The 20,294-nt window shown below is 36.2% G+C and overlaps 1 protein-coding gene across 1 annotated transcript; it reads right to left on the bottom strand.

Annotated features, from left to right (window-relative positions):
- Window positions 1-2,236: 2,236 nt before the first annotated feature.
- On the bottom strand, window positions 2,237-11,109 carry LOC132556112 (uncharacterized). The gene is made up of 7 exons (XM_060220498.1): window positions 10,958-11,109; window positions 7,935-8,071; window positions 7,659-7,771; window positions 6,609-6,761; window positions 5,778-5,892; window positions 2,641-3,240; window positions 2,237-2,595 (listed from the first exon to the last, which is right to left on the bottom strand). Exons 1-7 carry the CDS (start codon window positions 11,107-11,109, stop codon window positions 2,237-2,239), a joined length of 1,629 nt encoding a protein of 542 aa, XP_060076481.1.
- Between the last annotated feature and the right edge of the window lie 9,185 nt (window positions 11,110-20,294).

A 20,294-nucleotide genomic window follows, 5' to 3' on the forward strand; every position in this document is an offset into this window, starting at 1 on the left:
GATGGGTCTATGTGTACAAATCAGTTTCCTTTGGTATACAGTCCGTCCAATGCAATTAAGAATGAGTTAAAATTTATACCTGTAATTATATCATTGCTGTATACATATTTTATTTATATATCTTCCTCTCAGATCAAACGTCAGCCTATTACAACTGACTCTGAGAACAAAGGAAAAGCATTTCTAAACAGCAGCCCATAGGTAGGAATAGTCTTATTACCTGAGGCATGGATTTTTGTCACAAAAATAGGGCAAATCCAACCTTAATAATGATGGGGTCACCTGCCTGACCATGTGGTTTTCCCTTGGTACTCCAGTCTGCTCCCACAGTAAGACCCCTAGTGCACTTCCATTTGGCCCAATAAGAGTGATTAATATAAGTTGGAAAAACTTGTTTTGCAGTTGTTGTAAAATAGATAAATAGTCTAATTTTTACATGAATGACAGGTCTGTGACATTTAAATACTAAGTTCAATTGTGCTACAATATGAAGTACAATGTTTTATAAAAAGGTCTGATAATGACTGATTTCTTGATCAGTTTTATCTATTATATATTGGGTATTCAAAAGACCCATAAGAGCACTTAATGGAAAATTTGTCACACTGCGATAATTGATGTGAACTAGAAACTCCAAGAAGTCTAATGAAATCATTTCAGCAGGACTTTTTAAGGGCTGTTTGAGGCCAATAATGGGCCCAATTTTCGACTGAAATAATCTAATATTTACGCAAAATTCCAAAAATTTGCAATTTGACTTCTGAAAAATTTCTTCACAATTCACCAATTTTATACCCAAAGTGAGGTCAAAATGCTACATTCCAAATCCGTGGAAAATAAAACCCTGAATATTCTTTATGTAAACTCCTTGTTTAAATTTTTAGCATTAAGGAATTTCACTTCTGAAATTGTTAAATATTGTAGGTCAACTGAAAAGCAGGACAAATTTTCAGCATTAAGTTTGTTTAAATCAATAAAAAAAAAAGAAAAAAAAAAAAAAAAAAAAAAAAAAAAAAAAAAAAATTAAGAAAAAAAACAAAATCTGCATATTTGATGGGATATTTCAGAAAAGGAACTCTTGACTGTTAGATAAACATTCTGCTATGTATAACCTGGTACAGAATGGGTTATATTCTCTGTTATGTATAACCTGGTACAGAATGGGTTATATTTTCTGTGTACTACAAAAACAACATCTGGATACTAGATAACACAGAATAGCTCTACCAGTTAAATTTCCTAGGAAACAAAATTTAAAGTTTCTTCAGCACATCAAATTCAACACCAATAAAGTGACATGCAAACAGAATTTACAAAACCTGAAAACAAAGAGCATGCCCATTTTATGGTTTACAGAATTAATATAATCTAAAACAACATGTATTATGGCACATATTTCGTTGTTGGCTCTGTATCTACTGAACTCACTTAAAAAATCTCACACATCAACACACTCAGAACAAGACTGACACACTCAGAACAGACTAACACACTCAGAACAGACTAGCATAACCAGAACAGACTAACACTCAGAGCAAGAATTACACACTCAGAACAAGAATTACACACTCAGAACAGACCATCACACTCAGAATAGACTTAATACATTCAGAACAGAATAACACCTTCATAAAGACTCACACACTTAGAACAGATTAATGCAGTCAGAACAGACTAACACACTCATAAAGACTCCCACACGCAGAACAGACTAACACACTCATACAGACTCCCACACTCAGAACAGACTAACACCGTCATACATTCACACACTCAGAATAGACTAACACCGTCATACACTCACACACTCAGAATAGACTAACACCGTCATACACTCACACACTCAGAACAGACTAACTACCAGAATAGGGTATCAATCTTAGAACATGACTTAATGTATTTATTGTGCAAAAACCCAAGGAAGCCAACTGAGGTTAGACTTATTACAGGATAACAATTAGCATTTGTTTGTAATTTTAAACAACAGTAACAGCTGAGGGTGGGCTTATTACTAGCATGGGCTACTGACATATAAATATTGTATATTGCCACTCATCATTATCACTTACTGAAATATATTGATAATATTTTCCCAAATACAGTTTAATTAACACTGAATTTCATAATAACTATACATCTTTTTTATAAAGACTGATATTGATCCTTTCAATTACCCCAATTGCGTATTTTTTCCTTCTGGAAACACAATCCAAAGTATTCACACTAGAACAGTGTACTAGATGGCACTCTCTCCCATGTGTCCATCCTGGGTGTCGATACTCTGACTGATGGTTGGCATATTAGAGGGAGGAAGGTACCCTGTGCGGTGCCGGTGGTCAGTGGGGCCCCTCGCATGGTTACCCAGCATACGAGCTGCTGCGGCTTTGTTATGCTCAACCGACTGTTCCACAATGCTATAATTGTCATTGTTCGTGAAGGCAGGGTTGTCATAGTTATACCTATCATTAGACAACAACTTGTTCCTGTCAGAGTTACCACTGGCCTGCCTGTTGTCAGGGTAACTTCTGTTCTGTCCATAAGCAGGGTACTGTCTATTGTCTGGGAAACCACTGTCCTGTCTGTTGTCAGGGTTACCTCTGTTCTGTCCATACGTAGGGTATTGTCTGCTATCAGGATAACCACTATTTTGTACACTGTTAGGATAACCTCCACGCTGTCCATTATCAGTGTATCCCCTAATTTGACCATTAGCAGTATAATCTCTGCCTTGTCTGTAATCATTATTACCTTTGCCCTGTAAAAGTCGACCATATTTCCTATCTTCAAATCCTCCAGCATCATTTTCACCTTCATAGCCACTGTCGGCGGCTGATGAACCAGAACGGCCACTTCCCTGGTAATGATGATTAGCGACATTACGGGGCAATCTCGCGTCCTCATAGACATGATTTGTACGTTCATTAGTAAGGTTTGTATACTGACTGCTGTCAGTTTGGTGTTGTTGATGTGCTGCAGCATTGGAATTCCACTGAGGTTCCTCTTTTTCATCAAGAGGTGCATGTAATTCTACAGACACTTCATAGTTGGAGGCGGCTGCAGTGCCACGATTTGAACGTCCCCGTACACGGCCTCTTTGAGGGGCAGCTGGTTGGTTATTTGACACTGATGTACCTTGGCTACCTTCAAGTTGAAATGCATATTCCTCCTCCTCCTCCATTTCTTCCTCCTCCTCCTCTGCTTGTTCAAATGTCCATCCTGGCAATATCTCCCTCAATATTCCTGCAACCGATAAAAAACAATTTGCTGTACTATAAATGCATCTGAACACAACACAAAAATATTATTTTATCACAGATGTAACACAATAGACCTATTCCATAATGATATTGCACACTTATTGATATACTCAATTAACAATATTAACAATTGATATTTCTGCCTGTACATATATGTAATATCTGAAAAAGTATTTTGATACTGAGAATGGGGGAGAGAGGTCTGTTGTGGTATTCTGACAATTTATTGATACTGAGAATGGGGGGGAGAGAGGTCTGTTATGGTATTCTGACAATTTATTGTCCAGAGTAATGACAGTCTGACCACTGGTTTGTGAAGACAAACATACGGGTCAGCAAATACTAAAAGATACAAGGTCTCGGAATGTAGTACTAGTTATTTTGGCCCGTAAGAGCAGTGGTGATTTGATCTGTCACAAGTCATGTAAACTGCCCAAATATGGTCATGTTCTTGCTATAACAATGGACATAGGACTGATATACATTATTAAAATTATAAATAACAGGCTTGGAGAGTTGCAATAGGACTGATATACGTCATTAAAATTATAAATAACAGGCTTGGAGAGTTACAATGTAGTCCTGGGAAGAGCAAATGACCAGGCAACATCCAAGAACACTCTCCCCTCATTGCTAACAATCAGCCTCTGGAACCTCAAAGTATCAATGTAGATATGAATTTTCAAACTTTTCATTTTGAACTCTGTGAGAGAGCGGCATGGTCAGACTGTTATTGTTGGTGGTGGGACTCGGTGAAGTTGTGACATCCCAGGGAAGTCTTGCTTGGTGTATAGAATTAGAATCTAAAACCTGGGTTGGACTTTTTATTTAGAGTATGTGTGAAGTGTTATAGACTTATTACATAAATAACTGTTATGACACTCGTATAATATGACTTAGCAGAGATGTGATTGGCTGAAGGTGTCTGTGGATTCCTTTCTAGCATTATAAGAAATGCTTCATGGTCTCATTTGGATTGTGACATCAACAAAGAAGGAGATATTACACTGACAGCAAATATTGCCAATCTAGATTCTGTATCAATCTAATAAAACGCTGTTGTCACTAATAATATTTTATTAACAAAATCTTTCATATCTTTCATTTGAGATTCAGTAAACTTCTGATTTTGTCTGGCGAGAGGCCCTAAAATGAGTTTGGCAACCATCATAGTATGGCCTAGCTTTTATCAGTCCCCTACAAGACAGATCATCTCCATTCTTATTTCTTCTTTCCTCTTATTTGACGTTTTGTGTTTTCTGATTGACCATGGGAATTCAACATACCAAATAAACCTTGATCCCTAGTTGTGCTGGTTTGATTTTAGGATCGATCAGTCATACTAGATTTTGACAACAAAACTTTGTTACTGCTATTTCACATGAAATTCTGGATGGATCTTTCATAAATTCCATAAAAAGGTTTTCCTTGGTCTCTAGTTATGCCCTATAGTTTTGAGACTAATTCAAGGAACAAAATGGATGACAGGTGGCCATCCTGGATTTTGACAAAGGAAAGTATGTTATTGTTATTTAATGAAAAGACTACTGGATGGATATTGTTTCCAAATTCCATGTGTAGGTTTCCCTTTGTCCCTAGTTGTGTTCCTTTGATTATGCAACTAGGGACAAAAACAAAATGGATGACTGGCCAGCCAACATGGATTTTGATAATGAAAATTTATTATTGCTATATCCATGAAAATGTTGGATGGAACTTTGTCTAATTTTGTCTGAAGTTTCCCTTCGGTCCCTAGTTATGTTATTTTTATTTTGAAATCAAATGAACGAAATGGTTGACAAGAAGCCATCTTGGATTTTTACTAATGATTGTTATCATTATTTACAAGAAATACTGGATGGACCTTTCTCAGATTTTATATGTAGGTTCTCTTTGGTCCTTTATTGAGCTGCTGATTGTAAGACTGATCTGGAAAACAAAATGGCCAACAGGTGGCCATCTTGGATTTGGCATTCAGAGATTATTATAGAAAAGAAGGGGAGAAAAATCCAACTTTGAAAGAACAAATGTAGACCTAACAATGGTGGACACAAAGACTATTCTAGGATCTCTTGTTTAGAAAAGAAAGATATGCTCTTTTTACATAATTTCAAAAGGCTTTTCTCCACCACAGAAATGTTGGAGAACTTAACATGACAAAAATATCATATAAGCAATAACAAATAAATTTATCATCAAACACAAATCTGAAAATATTGAGATAAGCAAGCTTTTATTTATTTATTTATTTCAAGATATGTATTTAAAAAAAATATGATTACAAACTCCTGGTGAATTGGAAAATAGAATTACAAGTATAAATCATATAACAATAAGAGATAAAACCTGCATAAGGAAAATTGCACCTCAAAACCAAGGACTACCGAAAAATACCTACACAAATCATGCTGGGTTTTTTGCATAACTTGCTAAAAGTGATCCTTATCTACTTAAAGAAAATCGCCTCTAAAGCAACTTTTTTGAAAAGGATACTTGCCTAAAGTTAACACTGTGACTTACCATCAGGAATGACCTGTATAAGTGGCGACTGGCGCTCAAATGCCGCCTCTTTAAGTGTCCGCACCATTATGTCACTGTCAGTGATATCATCAAAGTCAAACTGCATGTGCTGTGCCTACAGTTGAACAGGTACATTACTTAGGTATACAAGACTGGTGTACCAGTTTTATGAAAGAATGTAATCCCCATTTCACATGACTGCCTTGTTATCAGAGAAATAAGTATGAAGCTGTCTAGCTATTGTGATGTCAAGTCTAGAGAATTATATCACACACTTATAGAACACATAATAACACCAAAATGCAGATCATATTCATGTATAGCCAACAAGAAATCATAATGACATCAAAAAAAGGTCTGAAATATTTGTCAAAATATTTCATATGTGATCTTTCATTTCCATATCATACACAAAATCTAACCATCAACAAAATATTCACCACACAAAATTCAGACATGTTTCAGAATTACTCAAATGAAATCTCTTGTAACATACTATTTTCTTCTTTTTAAAATGTTATGCTTTAGAATTTGGTAAAGTGAAATCTGTTTTAGAAAATAGTTACAATACTATTAATGTCACAATGTGCTTTCAGTTTCAGTGGTTTCTAATGGTGTCATAGACAAGGAACGCAGTTTATAAACAAATAAATGTTTTAATTATCACAGTAAGCTGATCAGACGCCAAAATAGTAAAAGCAGGTAAGCCAAACGTGATAAAATGATTTAGTTGCACATGAAAACATTGATTGTACAGAACTAGAGTCCATTTGATCTGAGGTCATGACCTTGTTATAACCTTGACCTTATAAACCATATGCATGCACTGACCTTGACCTCCCATTTCATGCCTTGATGGAAGGAGTCGCCACTGCCTCTTATGATGAGGTCACCATGGTGACAGTCTATATACTGGAAACTGCTGGGGGCCTTGTTAGCCATGGACGAGTAATAAAGACGCTTCACAACATTACTCAACATAAACTGTAAACAATTAAATCAATAAATGTATCAGTTTTTAATTCAAAGGTTTAAAAGAAAAGCACTTTGTTAAAATATATTATGTATTATTGCCTCATCAAAAGTCAGGGTGATTTTCAGGTAGGCTGTCTGTCAAGTCACTTAACTGGTTAACTTGTCCAACAATCTACAGATGTACAGGAGATGTTTTTACAGGCCATAAACAGCAATTAGGGTACAGTGCCTTGCCAAAGGGCACAACCAACACAGCTTTCTGAGAAAAACAGGGGTAGGACAATTGGAACCACATACTGGTTCAGATCTTCACCTGTTTCTCCCGGATCACCTAATTTTTCTCCCTAATTCACATCCTATTTTTCCCCTGATTCACATCCTATTTTTCCCTGATTCACATCCTATTTTCCCCCTGATTCACATCCTATTTTTCCCTGATTCACATCCTATTTTCCCTGATTCACATCCTATTTTCCCTGATTCACATCCTATTATTCCCCTGATTCATCTCCTATTTTCCCCTGATTCACCTCCTATTTTCCCCCTGGTTCACATCCTATTTTTCCCTCTGATTCACATCCTATTATTCCCCTGATTCACCTCCTATTTTCCCCTGATTCACCTCCTATTTTCCCCCTGGTTCACATCCTGTTTTTCCCTCTGATTCACCTCCTATTTCCCCTGATTCACCTCCTGGTTTTCCCTCTGATTTACCTCCTGTTTTCCCCTGATTCACCTCCTGTTTTCCCCTGATTCACCTCGTTTTTCCCCTGATTCACATCCTATTTTTCCCTGATTCACCTCCTATTTTTCCCCTGATCTACCCACTGTTTCCCCCTGATTCACCACCTTCTATTTTTACCCCCTGATCCACCTTCTGTTTTCCCTGCTTTGATATACACACACCTCCAGGATGAATGGCTCTCCTCGTTTCATTATTGTCTTTGCCGTGTCGATGCCCATCATGATGCGTCCCATGATCTTAGAATGATTCTGATTCAGCATCATGACCCATTTTTCTGTAAATAAACATTACACCAGTATAAACAACTCCTTAAACCTACTGTATTTCTGAATCATGAATCTTGATTTTGTCTTGTGACACAAGCAGCCTGTGTCATCATCATCATTTTGATTATTTTACTCTATTTATATAAATATGATTTTATTGGCAAAGTCTACCTTTACGAACACGGAAGAAGCAATTCAGTTTCTGTATTCCACTTCCTGCTTCTATGACTGGCTGAATCACCAGGGGGCGCTTCAGAAGTTCTGACCGAAAAGTGTCCAGTTCATCTAAAGTCGCCATGCGATATATTCTAAAAGAAAAATTATAACGTTGCATTTGTAACAAATGTAAATATTGAGCAAAAGCTAAATATAAAGATAATGTAATGTTGATGATAGTAACAATACATATGTTTAAAAAAAATCAGAATAAAACAATCATCAACATTTCCTCTTAAATTTCATCCATAGTTAAGAGTCTCCAAAAATTAACATTATAATAACCATCATACATGAAAATATGAATAACCACTCTGGCATTGTGAAGTGACAAGACAAGAGGCACAATGGGCCTGTATCATTCATGGTATTAAATGTTCATCAAAAATACATTAATGTTCATAACAAATATATTAACATGTGCAACTTTGGCATGCAAATTTTGCACATCCAATCAATCTTAACCAATTTCCACAACCAAATTTGTCTTCTTACATCTATGCATCTCTAAACAGTGGCACTTATGACCTGGATGAAAGGTAAATGTCATTTCTTTTATCTTTTTTTTTCTCGAAATTTGTTAGGCTTTGACCTTTAGAAACATCTTTCCACCAGACATTCTTCTTCTCAGACTTTTGGTTTACCAGAAGAAGTCTTTTATAGATTTGACATACCTGGGTATGTGACCTTGAACATGGTTCATCTTTTTGAAAACTATGTCAGGCTTCATTACAGAGAACCTACCTGCCAAATATCATGCTTCTAGATCTTTTGGTTAATCAGAAGAAACTGTTTAAATTTTTTTCTTTCAAATTCTACCCCTGTGACCTTGAATTCAGGTCAAGGTCAATTGTTTTAATAAATGTTGTCAGGCTTCATTGAGAGCCAATATTATGTTCATAAATAGGCCTTTGGTTAAACAAAAGAAGTGTTTTAAGGTTATAACAAATATGGCAACTATAACCTTGATTATTGGTCAAATTCACCTCTTCTTGCAGTATTTCTTAGACTTTCCCCTGGGAACCTACCAGTTTATTACCATGCAACTGTGCTTTTAGTTAATCAGAAGAAATTGTTTTAAGGTTTCAGATTTAATACTTGTGACCTTGAATGTAGGTCAAGGTCATTTCCAGAGACCTACCAACCAAATATCATGATTTTCAGACTTTAGGTTTACACAAAGAAGTCTTTTACGGATTTTGACAGGCTAGATCCTTGTAACCTTGAATATGGCTCAAGGTCATTTCTTTTGCAAACTTTTTCAGGCTTCGTTCCAGAAATTTAACAAATTATATCACTGTGACCTTGCATAAGGGTCATGGTCATGTCTGTTTACAAACTTTGTCAGATTTCATCCCAGAGACATATCAGCAATATATCATGGTTCACAGACTTTGGTCAATCTGAAGAAGTTGTTTTAAGATTTTAACAAATTTGATCTCTGTAATTTTGAATATGGATTAAAATCAATCTTTTCACAGATTTTTCATTCTTTATCCCAGCAACCTATCAGTCAAATATCACGATATTTTGCCTATTGCTTATTGAGAAGGAGTCTTTCAAATAGAAAAGTGGGTGCCAGATGGACAGACAGATGGACGGACTCATGCCAGGCAAAAGCTCACTTGGCCCTTTGTGGCAGGTGAACTAAAAATTACATATCTTAGCTACCTACAAACTGGAATAATTATAAATTAATATTGCTTACAGGGAATCACAATTATTCCCTCGAAAATAAATTATTTACTGTTTATGATGGACGAAATCAACATTTTACAGTTTATGATGGACGAAATCAACATTTACTGTTTATGATGGACGAAATCAACATTTACTGTTTATGATGGACGAAATCAACATTTACTGTTTATGATGGACGAAATCAACATTTACAGTTTATGATGGACGAAATCAACATTTACTGGTTATGATGGACGAAATCAACATTTACTGTTTATGATGGATGAAATCAACATTTACAGTTTATGATGGACGAAATCAACATTTACTGGTTATGATGGACGAAATCAACATTTACTGTTTATGATGGATGAAATCAACATTTACTGTTTATGATGGATAAAATCAACATTTACTGTTTATGATGGATGAAATCAACATTTACTGTGGTAGCAGTACAGTTTCTCGGTGTGGCCATGGGTGATTTTTTTGCTCATTAGATTACCCCATTATAAAGGTTTTAATTAAAAATGAAAAAAAAAAATCCTTGCTAAAATTGGTCCTGTCATGTTTAAGTGGACAATGTGGGGTTTCATTTATTTCAAGATAATATTTTAGCTTTGTGTTGGAGATTACTATTTGGGCAGTCTGGAATCTGTGTCTACGCACCAAAAACTAGCTTTACAGGAAGTGAAATTTTCATAGGGTTTACATGTGGTCATGTTACGAAGATTTTCCGAGTTGGAATTTGCAGAAATGTAAGTACTTTGTTACCATGACAGTGTTGTTGATTGTAAGATAGGTGTTTAGAATTAAATTTCTTCTAGAAAGTTGTAGTGTTAGGTTGGAATTAGCAGTATTTTTGCATTTTTAGCATTTTTTCAGTAGGTAACCATGACAATCAAATGTCAGAAATCAGAGGAATTTTTTTTTACACAAATTTCATCTCTCTACTGTTAATGTAATTGTTATGTAGTTTATAAATATATATAAATGTAATGATGTATTTTTCATAACCAATCTGCTATACCTGTATATCTCAAACATGACAAATAATTTCAGGCAAAATGCAAATTAACTGTTTCCTGCTACCTGTTTATGATGGATGAAATCAACATTTACTGTTTATGATGGACGAAATCAACATTTACTGTTTATGATGGACGAAATCAACATTTACTGTTTATGATGGATAAAATCAACATTTACTGTTTATGATGGACGAAATTTATGATGGACGAAATCAACATTTACTGTTTATGTAGAATTACATTTATACTAACCAAAAGAATATTTACCTTTTACGGGGAATGACATTGACCATGGCGGCAGCAGACTCTACACACTTGCCATCCTTTCCTGGTTTCACAAGGCCATACATGACATAACCATGAGACACGACATCTTCCTCCTTGGATATCACCAAGGCTGGGGGAGATTGTCTCAACATAATTACCTGTTAGAAACAATGATAGATTATAACGCACTTGAAAATTTGGGAGCCGGGACGGATCATCCTACTGACCTAACTTCTGGAGACGGTTCCAGGATAGGTGTTGAAACCCTCAATGATGGATGGATCTCAGGGTTGATAACGACAACAGTTGAACAGTTACCTTTAACAGCTACATTCAGGTATACTTTTACATGTCAGTTTTTATATTTACCTGAATTGTCGTCGCTAGGCTAAGGGAATGATGGGGGTGGGGGAATTTAACTCTCAGAATATTACATCACATCAATAATACTAATACATAATCATTCAACTCCTTGTGGATGAGATAAGAGGATTTCAACTCCTGGAAAAAGATTATTAGAGTACAAACACTTGGTAAGCCTCTTGTTCCTCTATCAGCTGAGATTCCCTATAATTATCTAGGCCTCATGTTCCTCTATCAGCTAAGATTCCCTATAATTATCTAAGCCTCATGTTCCTCTATCAGCTGAGATTCCCTATAATTATCTAAGCCTCATGTTCCTCTATCAGCTAAGATTCCCTATAATTATCTAAGCCTCATGTTCCTCTATCAGCTAAGATTCCCTATAATTATCTAAGCCTCATGTTCCTCTATCAGCTAAGATTCCCTATAATTATCTAGGCCTCATGTTCCTCTATCAGCCGAGATTCCCTATAATTATCTAAGCCTCATGTTCCTCTATCAGCTAAGATTCCCTATAATTATCTAAGCCTCATGTTCCTCTATCAGCCGAGATTCCCTATAATTATCTAGGCCTCATGTTCCTCTATCAGCTAAGATTCCCTATAATTATCTAGGCCTCATGTTCCTCTATCAGCTAAGATTCCCTATAATTATCTAAGCCTCATGTTCCTCTATCAGCTAAGATTCCCTATAATTATCTAAGCCTCATGTTCCTCTATCAGCTGAGATTCCCTATAATTATCTAAGCCTCATGTTCCTCTATCAGCTAAGATTCCCTATAATTATCTAAGCCTCATGCTCCTCTATCAGCTGAGATTCCCTATAATTATCTAAGCCTCATGTTCCTCTATCAGCTAAGATTCCCTATAATTATCTAAGCCTCATGTTCCTCTATCAGCTAAGATTCCCTATAATTATCTAGGCCTCATGTTCCTCTATCAGCTAAGATTCCCTATAATTATCTAAGCCTCATGTTCCTCTATCAGCTAAGATTCCCTATAATTATCTAGGCCTCATGTTCCTCTATCAGCTAAGATTCCCTATAATTATCTAGGCCTCATGTTCCTCTATCAGCTAAGATTCCCTATAATTATCTAAGCCTCATGTTCCTCTATCAGCTAAGATTCCCTATAATTATCTAGGCCTCATGTTCCTCTATCAGCTAAGATTCCCTATAATTATCTAAGCCTCATGTTCCTCTATCAGCTAAGATTCCCTATAATTATCTAGGCCTCATGTTCCTCTATCAGCTGAGATTCCCTATAATTATCTAGGCCTCATGTTCCTCTATCAGCTAAGATTCCCTATAATTATCTAAGCCTCATGTTCCTCTATCAGCCGAGATTCCCTATAATTATCTAAGCCTCATGTTCCTCTATCAGCTAAGATTCCCTATAATTATCTAGGCCTCATGTTCCTCTATCAGCTAAGATTCCCTATAATTATCTAAGCCTCATGTTCCTCTATCAGCTAAGATTCCCTATAATTATCTAGGCCTCATGTTCCTCTATCAGCTAAGATTCCCTATAATTATCTAAGCCTCATGTTCCTCTATCAGCTAAGATTCCCTATAATTATCTAGGCCTCATGTTCCTCTATCAGCTAAGATTCCCTATAATTATCTAGGCCTCATGTTCCTCTATCAGCTAAGATTCCCTATAATTATCTAAGCCTTATGTTCCTCTATCAGCTAAGATTCCCTATAATTATCTAGGCCTCATGTTCCTCTATCAGCTGAGATTCCCTATAATTATCTAGGCCTCATGTTCCTCTATCAGCTAAGATTCCCTATAATTATCTAAGCCTCATGTTCCTCTATCAGCCGAGATTCCCTATAATTATCTAAGCCTCATGTTCCTCTATCAGCTAAGATTCCCTATAATTATCTAGGCCTCATGTTCCTCTATCAGCTAAGATTCCCTATAATTATCTAAGCCTCATGTTCCTCTATCAGCTAAGATTCCCTATAATTATCTAGGCCTCATGTTCCTCTATCAGCTAAGATTCCCTATAATTATCTAGGCCTCATGTTCCTCTATCAGCTAAGATTCCCTATAATTATCTAAGCCTCATGTTCCTCTATCAGCTAAGATTCCCTATAATTATCTAGGCCTCATGTTCCTCTATCAGCTAAGATTCCCTATAATTATCTAGGCCTCATGTTCCTCTATCAGCTAAGATTCCCTATAATTATCTAAGCCTTATGTTCCTCTATCAGCTAAGATTCCCTATAATTATCTAGGCCTCATGTTCCTCTATCAGCTGAGATTCCCTATAATTATCTAGGCCTCATGTTCCTCTATCAGCTAAGATTCCCTATAATTATCTAAGCCTCATGTTCCTCTATCAGCTAAGATTCCCTATAATTATCTAAGCCTCATGTTCCTCTATCAGCTAAGATTCCCTATAATTATCTAAGCCTCATGTTCCTCTATCAGCTAAGATTCCCTATAATTATCTAAGCCTCATGTTCCTCTATCAGCTAAGATTCCCTATAATTATCTAGGCCTCATGTTCCTCTATCAGCTAAGATTCCCTATAATTATCTAGGCCTCATGTTCCTCTATCAGCCGAGATTCCCTATAATTATCTAAGCCTCATGTTCCTCTATCAGCTAAGATTCCCTATAATTATCTAAGCCTCATGTTCCTCTATCAGCTAAGATTCCCTATAATTATCTAAGCCTCATGTTCCTCTATCAGCTAAGATTCCCTATAATTATCTAAGCCTCATGTTCCTCTATCAGCTAAGATTCCCTATAATTATCTAAGCCTCATGTTCCTCTATCAGCTAAGATTCCCTATAATTATCTAAGCCTCATGTTCTTCTATCAGCCGAGATTCCCTATAATTATCTAAGCCTCATGTTCCTCTATCAGCTAAGATTCCCTATAATTATCTAGGCCTCATGTTCCTCTATCAGCTAAGATTCCCTATAATTATCTAAGCCTCATGTTCCTCTATCAGCTAAGATTCCCTATAATTATCTAAGCCTCATGTTCCTCTATCAGCTAAGATTCCCTATAATTATCTAGGCCTCATGTTCCTCTATCAGCTAAGATTCCCTATAATTATCTAAGCCTCATGTTCCTCTATCAGCTAAGATTCCCTATAATTATCTAAGCCTCATGTTCCTCTATCAGCTAAGATTCCCTATAATTATCTAAGCCTCATGTTCCTCTATCAGCTAAGATTCCCTATAATTATCTAAGCCTCATGTTCCTCTATCAGCTAAGATTCCCTATAATTATCTAGGCCTCATGTTCCTCTATCAGCTAAGATTCCCTATAATTATCTAGGCCTCATGTTCCTCTATCAGCTAAGATTCCCTATAATCATCACAAGGGGATAAAATATCTTCATTTACAAACAAATTGTAAAAAAGCCTCCAGCCGACACAGTAGCAAAAGAGATAATGATAATGAAATGTTTTTTTTTCTACTAAAAATGGTTATAGATATATTATATATATATATTGCTTGTCTTGTTGATATTTCTAGATTTCTAGTCCTTGAATCATCCTTAATGATGCAATTTTAATCCTTAAACATTTATACTGGTGGAAAAACAGAGATTTTCTTACTTTGTGCGAAAAATCAAAGTTTCAAGTAAATCTACATTTCTGCAAGTCCATCTACCTTCAAACTTTTAATTTAATAAATAATTATATCCAATTTAATAACTTTTGCTTTTTAGTTTTGGATTTGATGTCATAGACAGATCATGATTGACAGCTACTGATCAAACTGACAGCAAAAAAATACTTTAACAAACATAATACACCTCTACAATGATAACTACTGTATTCCCATCATTTTTTCCTAGAGAAAAGGACATGTGCAATTCATTGCAATCCTTAATCTATTAATACAATGGCCGGTCTTTAACTCTAATTGTCCCTCATATATACAATGTATATCTATCTTTAGCTTGCTACTATTGCAGTTTACATTTTTTTCTTTTTTTTTCTCTCAATACAAAATGTAATTTCTTTGATGTTTCAATGTTTTATGTCTAAAAATGTATGTATAATATGTTTGTTCACTAACTGTCTTAAATACACTGCATCATATGATCTACACCTACATTACAAATAACTTACAACTAATTAATTGGCACATTTTAATTCAACTAAAAATTTAATAACTGACATCTAATAATGATCAAGATCAAAAGTGAGTATCAAGACAAGGGTGTATCGGTTAATTACATATTGTCTTCTGGGAGATGATACCTACAACAGCTACGTAAATAAAAAATAACCATATTGTTATCTTTTCCTCGCTGAACATTGAAAGAACGTCATAGATAGTTTTGATGATCTGACTATACTGGACATGAAAAACTATTAAGAGTAAATAATTATTTATATAATACTGTATGTAACAGATATACCATACATATTTTAACATTGAATCATGTCAAAAAACATAACATTGATGCACATAATCACTTCCGGTTCTATAAATAGATTTTTTTTTCAAATATTTTTACCTGTGAATCAAACAAAAATCTTAATCACATTTATATCAAAATGTAGTCGTGGACCTTATCTTATTTCTGAGTATCACTTAATTATAAACAAATATAAAGAACACTTGAATTGTAAACAATAATAAAAACCCATCCTAACGCAGATTCAAAGGTACATTCCGCACGTTCTTATCCAAAATCTCAACTTGAGATTCAAACTTACTCACCAAAGATATGTTACTCTTCTGAGTTTGATGAAGCTACAAGTTCTCTATCTTTTATCCACAGTTTTACACATGATTGTAGATCCTTGCGCTTGTTATGTTCTCCATTAGTCATGGACTGCCATACCTGTCGTATTATCACAACGGGACAGGTAAGAGTGACAGGGCAGATTCTTACCCGTGTAAATTTGTATCCCGGAATAAAGCGAGCGGTGTAATGTTACCATTAACCTTGTAGATAAAGAGACGTGAATAGCATAATTAATCATTGTAGCTAAATGTCTGTGAATGCATAAAGCAATCCAGAAATGATTCAATCTGCGTTCTAAGATCAGAATATTTTCTGTTAACGGACTAATATTATATACACCAGCATGTTGGCGAAAATAATCTATATCAATGTTTGGAGCCATTGGATGGGTCATTTATATATATATCATTATGTGGGATGTTATAATCTCAAATTTACCATGTTTATCATATCACTATACATAATGTGTGTATGTGGGGCGGGGGAGGGGAGAGATTGAAAACAATCCCAAACTCAAAAATAGACATGTGTGTCAGTACGTATACAGTACCTGTACCTATAACAATTGAATAACGAATTTCTGACATATACTATGTCAGCTACAATCTTTAGGAAACCCGCTATTTGCTGTTGAGAACCTGGTAGTCTTCCTTTTCATTGTGAAATCAAATAAAATACATTAAAACATTCAGCTGAGAATAAAGAAAGAAAACTTCAAACTTTCTTCAGTTATAAGATGTGTTCGGCGTCCTTCATTGGTTTTATATAAGACTGGTCCCAGTTAAAACCGTAGTAGATTAAAACTTAAACAAAAAGTGTGTGTTTGGTAGTCGTGACGAATTCAAATACCAAATTCAAAATTGTCACTATGTTGATGGATTCGGGCGATTTATTCAATCCTTCTCTGGCGATGTCAAAATTCAAATGTTAAAATGTAAAATGGGAGCCAGCGACCGACGGACTTCGGATGAATAGAGATTTGAAGAGCAAACCATCTTAAGAGTTTGTGATAAAAATTTAACTCAGTTCTTTATGTGCAAAACCTTAGATCACTGTCGCTAGATCATGATATAGAGTTCGTACTATTGTTTTCATTGTTGATGATCAATATTACCAAGTCAAATAGACAGTCGACTGCATTCACCGTGACTCAGTGATCATGGCGGGAGTTATAGACGAAATAAAGTTTTAAAATGACTATGATCTACACTTTCCGTGAGTCACGTATAAGTGCTAAGTTTTGACACGTGATAGAAATTTCACGGTTTCGTTCACCTTGTACTGAAATCAGAATTCAAATGATCTTGTACACTGCAAGCAGAGGTTTGCTGCGGAAGAAGCGATTTATACATGTAGATTGATCACTGTGGCAAAATAGTTTCTGGTAACACCGTGAACTTGAGCGAGGCTGGAATGAATCAATGAAAATGTAAAATAAAAAAACAAAGTCATCGGTCAAAGGTCAAGGTCAAATCATCTGTCTATTATGATTAAACACTTGCGTGTTGGTAAGACATTCTGAGACAAAGTTGGCAGGAATTAAAAAAAATAATTGACAACGGTCAAGGTTTTTTTTTATCAAGGCCAAGTTCAGTTTTTCACGTCTAAAACAGTATGAAACAAGCTAATAGTACATTGGAATTATTTCAAGAATATCACGCTCATATTAAAATAACCTCACTGTTAGGACCAGACATACGTGTACATCCGAGACCCAATTCGAGGTGTCAACAAGTGATGTATTTGCAGTGGATGGCCAATAAATGGCCACAGAGTGTCAAAGTTGATCAACACCTAAATTTGAGAAGATCGGTTGCGTTCAGGAGTGGAAAATGTATAAATAGTATTTGAAATCCGCGTCAGCTTATCACCAGAGCTGGGTTTGTCGGAACAAAGTACAAAATGTATAATCATATAAAAATGTCACTTAGCTTAAATGTATTATTAATGCTTCCCGATATACTTGTGAACACAAACTCCCCCTCCCGACCAACCACCTCTCCGAACCTCCCTGCTCCCACAAATAAGTTGCCTTTTATAAAGACGCATCACCGGTAGCTGTAAACGTACATAATACACGGTATGTAGTAAAACTTCTGCTGTATTTACTAGAAAAACGAATAACCATATGCCGTGGGCAACAGACGCCAGGCTTGAATAGTGACCCTGATTTACATAAACAGCTCAGCATGTGAAATATTTCTTCTCCTCAGCCTGATGAATGGAATAGAATCCGCAAAAGGCTTAAAGCTTAATAGACTGAAAGTAAACAAATTCTGAATGAGGCGGTTTTAAAGGCTTTAGAAATAAATACTACTATATTACAGTCAAAATTTGAATGCATCGCGTATGCAAGTACAAAGTACAAACATTACGTCGAATGACTCGTAAATGATAGACTATAAGACACGTTAAGACAATTGCAATATAGAAGCGGACGGCCACTAACTCAACAATTAACTGATCCAGTAATTTAAAAAGATGACACGCCGAATAAATGTGTAAAAGTGAAGAATGTTATAGGGTCGGCATGCAGATTATCTAAATAAATCTGTTAATGTATTCCATGGTTTCTTCGACCCCACGTCGATGTCTTTGGTTCTCCACTGTTTTGTTGACCTCATCTTGATGTCTTTGGTTCTCCATTGTTTCTTCGACCCCACCTTGATGTCTTTGGTTCTCCATTGTTTTTTCAACCCCACCTCGATGTCTTTGGTTCTCCACTGTTTTGTTGACCCCCACCTTGATGTCTTTGGTTCTCAAATGTTTCTTCGACCCCACATTCATGTCTTTGGTTCTCCACTGTTTCTTCGAGCCCCACCTCGATGTCTTTGGTTCTCCATTGTTTTTTCAACCCCTATTGATGTCTTTGGTTCTGCATTGTTTCTTCAACCCCACCTTGATGTCTTTTGGTTCTCCATTGTTTCTTCGGTCCCACCTCGATGTATTTGGTTCTCCATTGTTTCTTCGGCCCCACCTCGATATGTTTGGTTTTCCATTGTTTCTTCAACCCCTACCTTGATGTCTTTGGTTCTCCATTGTTTTTTCAACCCCTATTGATGTCTTTGGTTCTGCATTGTTTCTTTGGCCTCCACCTTGATGTCTTTTGGTTCTCCATTGTTTCTTCGGTCCCACCTCGATGTATTTGGTTCTCCATTGTTTCTTCAACCCCACCTTGATGTCTTTGGTTCTCCATTGTTTTGTTGTCCCCCATCTTGATGTCTTTGGTTCTCCATTGTTTTGTTGTCCCCATCTTGATGTCTTTGGTCCTCCATTGTTTCTTTGGCCTCCACCTTGATGTCTTTTGGTTCTCCATTGTTTCTTCGGTCCCACCTCGATGTATTTGGTTCTCCATTGTTTCTTCAACCCCACCTTGATGTCTTTGGTTCTCCATTGTTTTGTTGTCCCACATCTTGATGTCTTTGGTTCTCCATTGTTTTGTTGTCCCCCACCTTGATGTCTTTGGTTCTCCATTGTTTCTTCGACCCCTACTTCATGTCTTTGGTTTTCCATTGTTCTTCGACCCCTACCTTGATGTCTTTGGTTTTCCATTGTTTCTTCGACCCCACCTTGATGTTTTTGGTTCTCCATTGTTTTGTTGACCCCCACCTTGATGTCTTTGGTTCTCCATTGTTTCTTCGACCCCACCTTGATGTCTTTGGTTCTTCATTGTTTCTTCGACCCCACATTGATGTCTTTGGTTCTCCATTGTTTCTTCGACCACTATTGATGTCTTTGGTTCTTCATTGTTTCTTCGACCCCACCTTGATATCTGTGGTTCTCCATTGTTTCTTCGACCCCACCTTGATGTCTTTGGTTCTCCATTGTTTCTTCGACCCCACCTTGATATCTTTGGTTCTCCATTGTTTCTTCGACCCCACCTTGATGTCTTTGGTTCTCCATTGTTTCTTCGACCCCACCTTGATATCTTTGGTTCTCCATTGTTTCTTCAACCCCACCTTGATATCTTTGGTTCTCCATTGTTTCTTCGACCCCACCTTGATGTCTTTTGGTTCTCCATTGTTTCTTCAACCCTACCTCGATGTCTTTGGTCCTCCATTGTTTCTTCGTCCCCCACCTTGATATCTTTGGTTGTCCATTGTTTCTTCGACCCCTACCTTCATAGCTTTGGATCTCCTTCGTTTCTTTGACCCCACCTTTATGTCTTTAGATCTCCAATGTTTCTGACATTATTGGCAACCTGCTCTCACATGCAATATTGTTCATTTAATTACTTACTTGATCTA

The sequence above is a fragment of the Ylistrum balloti genome, unplaced genomic scaffold, assembly GCF_031769215.1.
Source record: "Ylistrum balloti isolate Yb309-2 unplaced genomic scaffold, AGI_CSIRO_Ybal_v1 Utg370548, whole genome shotgun sequence".
In the NCBI taxonomy this organism is placed as follows: Eukaryota; Metazoa; Mollusca; class Bivalvia; order Pectinida; family Pectinidae; genus Ylistrum; species Ylistrum balloti.